Raw genomic sequence first — 12,931 nt, 5'->3', positions numbered from 1 at the left:
ATTAACAAGAGACCTTACCTGGCCTGTACTGGCTTGTGCAGCTGGATCCCCACCCTGAGAGGAGGAAAGCTCCATGGTGTGTGCAGGAGGAGCGGCGGATCCTTTTGCAGCATCAGCTCCAAGCTGAGATCCAGCTGCTCTGCCTCTCAGTATCTATCTGATCTAGACGCCGCACAGCGTGGCGTCCCACGTGGACCTTGGTCTGCCTCCAGCCGGCGAAAGTTCCAGGTTGCTCCTTCCGCCGGAATCCGTCTGTGGAACGCATGCCGCCCGCTGTGGCGCTTCCTGCATTGCACGCGTATGGCGGAGGGAAGTCCACAAGCCGGAGCCCTTAACCTCCCTGGCGTTCTGGGTAATGCGTACATAAGTACGCATTATGTACGCATTACCGTTTTTGTTAAATAATTTTTTTTGTTCTTGCTGTAGCTAGCAGTACGCCATGTCCCCCTGCATCCACCCACCCAATTCCCGCCGGCCATACTTACGCGTCCGAGATCCCGCGAGAAGCGTGATTTCCTATCGTCTCTTCTCCCGTCGCCATGGTAATGATTGGACATGACGTCATCGATGTCATGGGGAGTTCCGATCCTTCCCATAGCGCAGCCTGGCGGGGGTTCGCCAAGCTGCGCTAGGCGTTTCGGGGAGGGGGGGCAGCCCCTTTAGCGGCGAATCGGCGGGGAGCAGCGGCGATCGGACAGAACATGTAGCTAGCAAAGTGCTAGCTACATGTCCTGCAAAAAAAAAAAGTAAGTGAAAAGACCCTGCAGGGGCTAATCAATCCACCTTGGCATACATGGACGAGCTCAGCTCGTCCATACCGCCAAATTAATCCAGGAAGCCTGCCGTCCCAGTCACAAAGCAGCCCCTGGGATCCCCAGATTAAGGAGCACCTGGGCAGGCAGCAGGAATCCCGACATTCACCCTCTGGCCTCCCGGCAGGCCAGGGATTACGTCTGTCCATTCAGGGGACAGGAAGAACACTGAGGTAGGATGTAGGGAGGTGGTGTATAAATTTGTTCTGTTCTTCCTGTCCCAGGGATGGGCGGGGTAATCTCCTGGTGGACCTGTCGTGGAGGTAAGTGGAAATTAAAGCTACCATATTTATTTACTGTTAAACAATACAAGTTGCCTGGCAGCCCTGCTGATGTATTTGGATGCAGTAGTGTCTGAATAACACCAGAAACAAGCATGCAGCTAATCTTGTCATATCTGGCAATAAAGTCAGAAACACCTGATCTGCTGCATGCTTATTCGGGGTCTATGGCTAAAAGTATTAGAGGCAGAGGATCAACAGGATAGCCAGGCAACTGGTATTGCTTAAAAGGAAATAAATATGGCAGCCTCCATATCCTTCTCACTTCAGTTGTCCTTTAACCACTTAAGGACCACAGTCTTTTCGCCCCTTAAAGGGAACCTAAACTGAGAAGGATAAGCCCCTGAACAAGCATGCAGATCAGGTGCTCTGATTGAAGTCAGACTGCATTAGCTGCATGCTTGTTTCAGGTCTGTGATTCATCCACTACTACAGCCAAAGAGATCAGCAAGACTGCCTGGCAACTGGTATTGTTTAAAAGGAAACATTCATATCCCTCTCAGTTAAGGTTCCCTTTAACCAGCCTGGCGGTATGGACGAGCTCAGCTCGTCCATTACCGCTGGAGGCTGCCGTGTAGGCCCTGCTGGGCCGATTTTTGTCAAATAAAAAGGTGCACACGCAGCCGGCACTTTGCCAGCCGCGTGTGCTACCTGATCGCCGCCGCAGCGCAACGATCCGCCGCATGCAGCGGCGAAAGAGGGTCCCCCCAGCCGCCCGAGCCCAGCGCAGCCGGACCAAACAGTTCCGGCCAGCGCTAAGGGCTGGATCGGAGGTGGCTGACGTCACTCCGCTCGTCGCCATGGCGACGAGGAAAGCAAAACAAGAGAGGCCGGTCATCGCGGCCTTTCTTGTTACTTCTGTTCGCAAGTACGCGACAGGAGCACCCTCTAGTGGGCTTTCATGCAGCCATAAACTGTGAAAGCTGCAGTGGTCTGAATGGAAAACTCACCATACTCCTAACGGAATACCTTTGGGTGTCTTCTTTCTAAAATGGGGTCATTTGTGGGGTTCCTATACTGCCCTGGCATTTTAGGGGCCCTAAACTGTGAGAAGTAGTCTTGAAAACAAATGTCTCAAAATGACCTGTGAAATCCTAAAGGTACGCATTGGACTTTGGGCCCCTTAGCACACTTAGGGTGCAAAAAAAGTGTCACATGTGGTACCGCCGTACTCAGGAGAAGTAGTATAATGTGTTTTGGGGTGTATTTTTTTACATATACCCATGCTGGGTGGGAGAAATATCTCTGTAAATGACAATTTTTTGATTTTATTTTTTTTTTTACACACAATTGTCCATTTACAGAGATATTTCTCCCACCCAGCATGGGTATGTGTAAAAATACACCCCAAAACTTGCTGTGTCTGTAGTTCCCTACTCTCTAATGGTGTACCTGCTCGTGGTACCTCTCAAAACACACCCCTAGGCATAGGCCAGGCTGGTCAGGACAGGTGGGACAGTAAACAGTGGTGTCATGCCTTATTCCAGCCCTACTGCAGACACGACAACGTTTTCTTCGGATGCGGTGACCTGGGGTACTTGGAATTGGATAGGCGTAATGCCTTCCATGCAGCCGGCTAGTTGCATCTGGGGGTTGGGCAACGGCACCTCCTGGATACAAGAGTTCCATAACGATCTCTTTTTGAAATTGAATAAAAGATCCAGTTCTCCCAGTCTTACTGTAGAGAACAAAGCTGTTGTAAATTGCCAATTGAATCAGGTAAAAAGACACTTTTTCTTTTTTTATACCAGCGTATTGTTTTTCGGGAAATTAAATAGGGCGCTAACCTCTGGTCATTGAAGTCCACCCCTCCCATGTTTGTATTATAGTCGTGGACGACAAGGGGTTTTTCAATTACCTCAGTTCGCCGTTGAATTTCGACTGTCGTGTCTGTGTAAATGGTGGACAGAAAGTAAACGTCCCTCTTGTCCTTCCATTTCACCGCGAGCAGGTTGTCTGCACACAAGGCGGCCCTCTGCCCCCATTGAAGTCTGGTGGTAATGAGCCGTTGGGGGAAGCCCCGGCGACTAGGCCGCGCGGTGCCACAGCATCTGATTCCTTCTATTTTTAAGTGCTGAAAGAGGGCCACACTTGTGTAATAATTGTCCACAAAAATATGGTACCCCTTCTGGAACAAGGGTGACACCAAGTCCCACACAACCTTTCCACTGCTCCCCAGGTAGTCAGGGCATTCGACCGGCTCCAATTTTGAGTCTTTCCCCTGATAGACCCTAAAATAAGATGTATAGCCTGTGGCCCTTTCACAGAGCTTATACAGTTTCACCCCATACCAGGCGCGCTTGCTTGGGATGTACTGTTTGATGTGAAGGCGCCCGGTAAAACGTACAAGTCACTCGTCTACGCAGATGTCCTGTTCAGGGGTATAAGCACCTGCAAATCTGGATGACAGGTGGTCTATGAGGGGCCGAATTTTGTGGAGCCGGTCATAAGCAGGGTGGGCACTTCGATGACCGGTTTCGTTGTTATTGAAGTGCAGGTAGCGCAGGATGTTCTCAAATCGTGTCCTGGACATGGCAGCAGAGTACATCACTATCGGTCAGTGAGCCACTGTCCTCTACAGGTTCAAACTCTGACCCAGAAGATTCGTCAAATGAGTCGTCCCAATCGTCCTCATCCGACTGGGCCATGTACCTGAACACCTCATCATCGGTATACCCCTTTCTTGCCATGGTGGACTGCTAAATTTAGGGGGTATTCCTCTGAGACTACCCAGAAAAAAGAGCACCTACCTAGCAAAAGGGAGTACTTGAGGAGCAGAAAGCTGTGGTCACTGAGTTTTGATTAAAAAAAAAAATGAAAACTGATCTTTACAGTGCCACAGCTATTGTACAGTGTTTTTTGCAGTGATCAGAAAAAAAATTGTTACTGCGGAGGGGCGGGCTGAACGCAAGTGCAGGCGAACGATCAGGCCTGATCGGGCAAACACTGCGTTTTTTAGTGGATCCTAGTGACCCTAATATAGATCTGGCTGCAATCAGTAATGATCACTTACAGATACTATATAGTACCAATGTTGATTAGCGACAGTGATGTTGCTAATTAGTGACTGTGGTGCAGTGGGCTGAGCACTAACTGACACTAACAAAGGGGCCTAGCTAACTGGCCTAACTGCTAACACTAGTGATGCTTAAAAAGTGACAGTTTTCACTGATCACTGTTTTTAGATCACTAGGATAGTGACAGGGTGGTAATCTGGGGTGAGGGGTGGCGAGTGGGGAATCAGATGCAATCAGAAACAATCAATGAGAAAACAAAGCCAATCACAAGGTAATCAAAGGCAATCACAGGGCAATCACAGCCAATCGCAGGGCAATCAAATCACGGGACAATCAAAGCTAATCACGGGGCACTCAAATCCCGGGACAACCAAAGCCGATCACGGGACAATCAAAGCCGATCACAGGACAATCGAATACAATTACAGCACAATCAAATACAATGTCAGCACAATCAAATACAATTACAGCACAATCAAATACAATGCACTGGGAAGGTGATGGGGGGGGGGGGGTTGTCTGAGGGCGATCTGAGGGTGTGGGGGGTTGATTAGGTGCCCGCACGGAGCAGATTGGGTCCTCATCTGATGGGTGGCAGACACAGGGGGTGACGATGGGAGATCAGTGAGGGATTACAGGGGAGAATAGATGTAAACAATGCACTGGGGAGGTTATCAGGAGGGGGGTCTGAGGGCAATCTGAGGGTCTGGGTGGGTGATCAGGTGCCCCCAAGGGACAGTTTAGGGTCTGCTCTGATGGGTGGTGGTGACAAGGGGTGATAGACAGGTGATTAGTGGGTAATCAGTGGGTAAGGCAGATGTATACAGGGGGTAATCAGGGGGGGGTCTGAGGGTAGAGGGGTGATCAGGGGACCCTAGGGGGCAGCTAGGGACCTAATCTAGGGTATAGCGTTGACAGTTAGTGAGAGGGAGTGATTGATGGGTTTTTAGGGGGGTGCTTGGGTGCAAACTTGGGTCTGCTGGGGTGATCAGGGGGGGTTCTGAGGGCTGGGGTGGGCGATCGGGAAGTCTGTGTATGTAAAAGTGTGTGTTTGTGTCTTTACTTACAAGGCTGCCATCCTCTCTGATGTTCGCACGACAAAGTGACCATCAGAGGAGGAGGCAGCCTGTATAATACACTTTGTTACATAAACAAAGTGTATTATACACTTTCTATTGGCCCGATCGGCGCATTTGAAACCCGCCGGCGCTGCTAATTGGCCGGCGGGTTATCGCGCCAGGTGGGCGGAGTCAGTTGCCGGCGGCAGATCGCGTCATGCATGACACGATCGCCGCACAGCCTCGCCTGCTGCCGCCGCCGATGGGCGTATTGCGGTCGTTTGGGCCTAGCCCTTGCCGCCGCCGGCTTCAGGAGGTCGGCAAGTGGTTAAGTTAATAAAGAGCAAGTACCCTGATCTATACATTATAACTGAGTTTTCAAATTGTCTTTTTTTTACCTCTGTTGTAGCTTTAGAGACAGCCATATGCTTAGCTCAGACAGTAATACAAAATCGCATACGAAAACACAAGTGAGGCTGCTGAGGTTTCAGAAGCCATCTCTGATTTTGTATAGCATAAAAAAAAGAAGCGACCTGCACTACATTTCAGCACAACGTTTTTTGGGGTTTTTTTACCCCCGATTGGTGCCATAGCCTTTTCCCCCCACTTTTCAACCCTTCTTTTTTTTTCCTTAACCGTCCTTTTAATACTTTTTGACTTTCTAAGTGGTAAAAATGTAATTTGTACAGAAGATTAATATCATTGCATTAGCAAAAGCTTTTAAAATCTCTAGCACTTAAAAAGCTCTTGTAGTGTGAATCGGCCCTTATAGTTGCTCTTGTATTGGACTCCAGGACCAGGGAAAAGACAGTCAATTGTAATTCCAGTTTTGGCATCCAGAACCTGTAATTGCCTTCCAGGTCATGAGAAGATATCTGGTATTGTTAAATATTTGTCATGTATTTCCTTACAGGACCTAAACCAAAGGTTACAGAAAGTGATTTTGGGGACCTGCTTTCTAACCAGGGATTTTCATCAAAATCCGATAAGAAGGGTCCCAGAACTATTGCTGAAATGAGAAGACAGGAATTGACTCGGGAAGTGGACCCACTGAAACTGAAAGTAAGTTGCTAACATGTTTCAGCCACTGATATAGTAGGGACACAATAAAGGAGTATAGTAAACCTTTTTGTCCATTGTAATTTAGCTGAACTTTTTATTGTGGTCCCTAAATATGTCAGATGTTGTTTTTGCCACACTGTTCCAGAGGTAAATCCTAATTTTAGAGAACTTTGTCATCCTCTTTTTGTAAACGGAATCTCTGGTAACAAACAGATCAGTATTTGTTTACACATGGAGGGGTTTCAGTTCAGATAATCTGATGATTAATCGTCTTTAAATATGATTTCTATGGAACTAATAACAAGTGTGATACTGTAATTTGAGTAAAGGAGTGATTTGAGCACTATCCAACTTGAAAATAGAACAAAACAGCTGCCAAAGGTTCCCACTCCACAGTAGGCTCAAATTAGTCTCACAAATTGCATCAGCGCTTGCTGTCAATCATATAGCTAGACGGTAGTATCCAAAAGCATTGAAATCATTGAAGGCAGTCATCATTCCTTAGAAATAAGTCAGCAGTAGATTGAACCACAAAGCTCCTTGTATGCATGCATGCAACAATGACTGCCAGCAGATTAAATAATACACTCCAAAGGCTTTCCATAGCATTGAGCACACAAAAACAAACTGCTAGTGGTTAGTCCAGTATGATTAATAAGCAAGCAGATAGTCAGGGCCATTTGGGATTCCAGCCAGGAGAAGTTTGTAATATGGCTTAACCTTCTGGCTTACCCTCACCATATGAAGTGATTTGTGCTTTTGTCCTCCGTCACTCACTGCAGCTCCCGTGTCATGTGCAGGCAAGCAGTTTCACTCTCAAGCATCACATTCTAGCATCAGACGTCAGGTTTAGCATCAGGACATAAGGAGCTCCACCCACCTATGTTTTACGTGGCCTTGCTACATCAGAGTATCAAGGTAGGAAAGAACCAAGGTTCCTACCCTATCTTCACAGGGAGAAAAAATACCAATCAGAATGGCAGCTGCTCTAGCTGTCTCCACTGTAGGTGAGAGAGAGGCTTTGCAACTCAGTCGGTAACTACTCTGCCAATGTCTTGCCCACTGCAGCTGTGGGTAATGTGACTCTACTTTTTACTTTTCTTTTCCCATTTTATTTTTTTTTTAACACTTAGACCTCCTAGAATGTAACAATGTCCCATAAAGCTTTCATTATGTTTGGTCCAGTATAGTCCATATTTTTGAAGCAAGTCCAGATTTGTACTTAGAATTCGTTGCCACCTGAAGACCACTCTGCATTAACTCTTTACAACAATATGACATTTGGAGAGGTATCTGCTCAAGCCACTAGCAGCCTCTTTTATATCCCGCAGCCTGGAAGTTTTGTAGCATTTTTCTACGCATTCACAGAAAAGTGTGGGCTGAGCTGGGGATGTTTTACCTGATGTGTTATCCTTTGGTGAACACACCCTGTTGATGTTCAGGTAGTATTTTTTCCATATTTATATTTCTCTGGGGAAATACCGTATATACTCTAATATAAACTGAGGTGCTGAATTTCCCCTTCAAACACCACAAAAATAGTTTTACTCAAGTATAAACCTAGCGTAGAAACCCAGACTGCTACTTTTAACATCCCCACATCGCTTCTCTGGTGAGCTATATAGCATTCCCTGTTGTCTAGTGAACCCCATCCCTTCCCCACACAACTTTCTCTGGTGTCTAGTGTCTAAAGGGCCTGTCTCCATCCCCCCTACAGCATACCTGGTGACTAATTGTCCACCTCACCCACTAGCATACCTGTTGTCTAGTGGACCCCCACCCCCATACAGTATTACCTGGTATCTATTGTTCCCCTGTCGCACCCCATATAATATCACCTGGTGTCTAGTGTTCCCCACCCCTCCACTAATTTATATTTGAATATATACGGTATGTTATAATACATAAAAGCAATGAATAATTATCCTGCTTGAAATGCTGAATTCAGCCAGTGTAATCATGAGTATTCTGGAAATGAAGGATCTTTAGAACAAATGTAAAATGAACTTCTTAATATTCCTAGATGATAAAAGAATGTTTATTGGTGTTATTTTGACCAGTCATTCTTATTTATTCTGAATATGTGATCAACTAGACTGCAAACTACACATAATTATGACCACCATCTCCATTCTCATCTGAGCTAAAATCAGTAGGTTTTCCTCACATCATTTACTGCATTTATAAAATTATGTATTGATAGTTTATATCAAATACAAACTCTTGCATTTATTTTGCAGATTTTAGACTGGATAGAAGGTAAAGAAAGGAATATAAGAGCGTTGATATCTACCCTACACACTGTACTTTGGGAAGGAGAAACCAGATGGAAACCTGTTAACATGGCTGAATTGGTAACACCTGACCAAGTGAAAAAATATTACAGGAAAGCCGTGCTTGTGGTTCACCCTGACAAGGTAAGATCATAGACTTTAGTTTAAAGGTTTTTTGCTTCTTTTATGGTAGCCAATAAATGGTATCATCCTGATTAAAAACTTCCTACTAGTATTTTTGTTACAATTCCAGTTATAACTTGCAACACTAAGAGACTTTCATAGATAATTTTGCAAAAGATAGTAAAATGCTTTCAAACAGGACACTTACTGGCTACTTTATTAGGTACACCTGTTGCTGAAAAAAGCATCCATCAAAATGGGGAAGAAAGGGATTTAAGTTACTTTGAACATGGGATAGTTGTTGGTGCACGAAGGGCTTGGTCTGAGTATTACAGAAACTGCTAATCTACTGGAATTTTCATGCACAAACATCTCTAGGGTTTACAAAGAAAGATTTGAAAAGAGAAAATATCCAGTGAATAGAAATTGTGTGGGTGAAAATACATTGTTGAGGTCATTGGGGAAAAAGACTAATTTGATGAGATCGAAAAGCAACAGTAGCTCAAATTACCACTTGTTACATTAGCGTTATGCAGGATACCATCTTTGAATACACAACATGTTGAAACTTGAAGCAGATGGGCTAAAGCAACCGAAGATCACATCAGGTGGCACTCATGTCAGTGAAGCATGGATCCATCTTGCCTTGTGTAATTTCTTGGTGATATGATGGTGTGGGGGGAAATTTCTTGGCACACTTTACGCTTTTTGCTACCAACTGAGAACTGTTTAACCCCTTCCCGACCACCTATCAGCAATAGGCGTCGGGAAGGTGGCAGCCCCAGGACTGCCTAAGGTCGAAAGGCATCAAGTCCTGGGGCGGGATTTTACAGGGGATCAGGTACTGATGCACGCGCATCCCCACTTGAGTGATGGAGCAGAGCTCTGTCATCAGCAGACTGTTAGATGGTGCAAACACCGTCCGTTTACATTGTTGCATTGTGGGAAATAACAGTTGTTTCCAACTGCCAAACAACCAGTATCTCCCTCTGTGCAAAAAAGAAAACCTTTTAGCCTATCACAATGTTAGGGGGTATGGTTATAAATAATAGCAGTTCCTACGGTCTAGTTTGTTTTTTATTTTCTGCCAGTTGTAAAGATGGTGACTAGCAGGCTCATTGTGGATCAAACATGAACAATTTTCATGGCGAATATCATCTTCTATTTTTTTACTTCTTACTTTGCAATGTATTGACTTTTTTCCCCTTTCTGCCAAAGTTCCTCTTTAAGAGAACATAATTGTAGCTTTCACTTCCATATGTCCAGAAATGATAATGCATCAGTTTAGAGCGTGAGGTCAATGCAATCATTCTTTTTTGCCCTAGTATGTCAAACATACATCTAGAAGCACTGGTTTATAAGCACACCTATAACCTTTAATTTAGCATCCATTTACTACACCTAGCAATCAACTGTTTTGAGATATGGACTGTATAAAATACTATAGGTATAGTGAATGTAATACAATGTACTTAATGTAATACAAGGTACTTAGTTACATTATGAAGAGCCAGAACAGCCAGTATTTTATATAGCGGACCAAAAGGTCCTTCAATAAAAGCACTGCTCCAGAGTACAGTATTGCATTTTTAAAACAGACAGGAGTGGCAGGTTTCAGGTGAGTGAAAGGAGATTAGTCTTTAAAGAAGTCATCAGGCAATTTAAATTACAGCCGATTTACTTAACTAGGGGTTCCTCCAGCCCCTTACAGCTGACTGTCCCGTGAAGTCAGCTCCGTTTGCAGCTGCCGGCCCGGGGTCCCCGCATGGTGCAGAGGACGATCTCGAGGTTGTCCTTACTGCGCCTGCGTAATGTGCCGCTCTCAATCAAGTCCACGTTGTCCGTGGCATACTGCGCAGGTGCCTGAATTCCATTCAGCGGGCACTGCTGCTGAATGGAGCAGAATGGAAGAACTGCAATGGACTAGAAGGACTATATTTCACTTTTGGTAACCTTTAACAAGTAGTGTAGACTACAAATGATCTGCGCTCTGTGTGTGCTTCCAGTTTACAGCATGTAGTAATATTGGCCATACACAGATTGCAATTTCTTGTCAGTGACTTTGATTAAATGTGCAATTGACCCAACCATATATGGTCAGTAATTCTTCTAATGAATGTCAGTCTATTAACCAAAAAGGTGATCAGACACAATTTTCCTCATATGGGTAAAAGTAGGAGTGGCCAATAATATTGTGGAGCATCAAACAGTTCACCAGGTTTCAGTTTTTTTTTTTCTTAAAGGGACCCTGAGCTCTGCATAAAAATAAAATGTGGACTTATCTGGGGCCTCCATTAACACCCCCCACCCCATAGCCCGTGAGCTTGCCCGGCATCCTCCTGGTCCCTTCCGAGGTCCTGGTCCTGACTCCGGTAATCCGGCGACTTTGGCTTAAGTTACCTCTGCACACCCCTGCAGTCTTGGCGACCCACGCATGCGCAGGACTCGGGGGCGCACACGGTTGACTTCAGCCAAAGACGCTAGTTTACCGGAGCTGAGATCAGGACCACGGAAGGGATCTGGAGGATGCCGAAGGACCTTACGGGCTATGGGGGGCTGGAGGAAGCCCCAGATAAGTCCACATTTCATTTTTATGCAGAGCTCAGGGTTCCTTTAAAAGTTTTTGCAATTAATTAATTGCAGTAATCTTTATTCTGCTCTGGATCTAGCATGCATTGTATATCATTTGCAGATTTTTGTTTTAGAATTTGGTGGAAAGGCTGCTACTGTAATTACTAAATAAATAAAAAGTACATTGACATAGACTTGGAATGTCCTAAATCTTTCGTTTTGAGAAGATCTTTTAGTTTCTCTTTGGCCCCTATGAGAAGTACATAGTCTGCCTGGGCATTGGACTAATTACAAGCTTGAGGGTATCCAGCTAAATTGCACTATTTTCTTAACAAAAATGGAACTACAGGAGTCAGCAAGCTAGGTAAATTTCAAATATTTAAAGAAATAAACATTAAACATTGCTTTGTTAATGCATATTTATTATCATATGGATTGAGAAAATCTGAGACTGAACTAATGTTCTAACTTTCCGATACAAAACTGAATAGAGTGGAATGAAAAAAGTGCATTGTTGCTGGGTTTTCTTTTTCTTTTTTTTTCCTTCTAATAGCTGGACAAAATGTGTATGTATTTTATTTATTTTTTGCAGGCCACAGGACAACCTTATGAACAGTATGCCAAAATGATCTTCATGGAATTAAATGATGCCTGGTCAGAATTTGAAAATCAAGGCTCAAGACCTCTTTTTTAATATACATCCTTCACAGTTGAAACTATTTTGTTTGTTTTAGTTTGTTCCACCATGGTTTTTAATAGTTCTCCTAAGTATGTTTGTACATTTATGCAAGAGCCCACAACAGTAATTTTTCTTTGATTATGACACCATTCTCTGTATTGTAAGTTCATTCCAAATGATGTGTTTTGGGGCATTATATATACTGTCAATGAGACCAAACCAGTGGACTTTCCTGGTGGTGAATGATAAATCTACAGTTTACAAAACAAGGAACTCTGCAGAATTTAATGATGGGTTTATTTGATGCATTGTTTTTCTGACAACTGCTAGATGTAAATTTTTGTTTTCAGTAAATATGTAATCATAACCATTGTGTACAGAAATAAACACTTTTCTTCCAGTCTTGCATTACCATTTTTCCTGTAAATTCTGGTCTAATTTCTTGTCCTATATCCGTAGTGTACGAATACACCATGCCACTCAGGAATTATAAGTCAATGCAAATGCTGTTTATAGTTGGATATAACAATGATTTGTTGTGTCCAGTATAAAAGGGGGCTTATAAATTAGTGAGATTATTAAGGGTAATACAGAACCATTTTATAGATGATTTTCCATTATATGTAATTTGTGGGTAGTTACCGTATATACTCGCAAGCAAGTCGAATTTTTGACCCCCAAAAAGTGGGCCAAAAGTTGGGGGGTCGGCTTGCTTGCGAGTCATGTGGTGCGGGGCCCCCTCCCCCTGCGTCCGCCGCTATTACCTTAGCCGGCGCCGCTTCCTCTATTCCTCTCTCCTGCTGTAACTAATTCCCAGCAGCGCGCCCCACGGTGGCTGCTGTGATGATGAGGAAGCCTAAGAGAGAGCGGTTCCCATAGTAACGGCGATACACATCGCCGCTACAGGAAGCCGCTCTCTCTCCTTCTTCCTGCCTCATTACAGCAGCCATGTGGCGCGCTGCTGTGAATTAGTTACAGCAGGAGAGGGGAATAGAGGAAGCAGCACCGGCTAAGGTAATAGCGGCGGGGGGGGGGGGATTCTACTTACCCATACT

At 44.6% G+C, this 12,931-nt stretch overlaps 1 protein-coding gene across 2 annotated transcripts in view; it reads left to right on the top strand.

Annotated features, from left to right (window-relative positions):
• Nucleotides 1-12,276, top strand: part of GAK (cyclin G associated kinase) — a 254,225-nt gene extending 241,949 nt beyond the window's left edge. For both annotated transcript variants that reach the window (XM_068233894.1, XM_068233893.1), the window contains exons 26-28: nucleotides 6,082-6,230; nucleotides 8,471-8,647; nucleotides 11,790-12,276. In XM_068233894.1, coding sequence (XP_068089995.1) covers nucleotides 6,082-6,230; nucleotides 8,471-8,647; nucleotides 11,790-11,891 — 428 coding nt within the window. In that variant the 3' untranslated portion in view covers nucleotides 11,892-12,276. The remainder of the gene's footprint in view (nucleotides 1-6,081; nucleotides 6,231-8,470; nucleotides 8,648-11,789) is intronic.
• Nucleotides 12,277-12,931: the final 655 nt, after the last annotated feature.

The sequence above is a fragment of the Hyperolius riggenbachi genome, chromosome 1, assembly GCF_040937935.1.
Source record: "Hyperolius riggenbachi isolate aHypRig1 chromosome 1, aHypRig1.pri, whole genome shotgun sequence".
Classification (NCBI taxonomy): domain Eukaryota; kingdom Metazoa; phylum Chordata; class Amphibia; order Anura; family Hyperoliidae; genus Hyperolius; species Hyperolius riggenbachi.
Note: the sequence above shows the minus strand (reverse complement) of the source record. Positions and strands in the feature narration are given on the sequence as shown.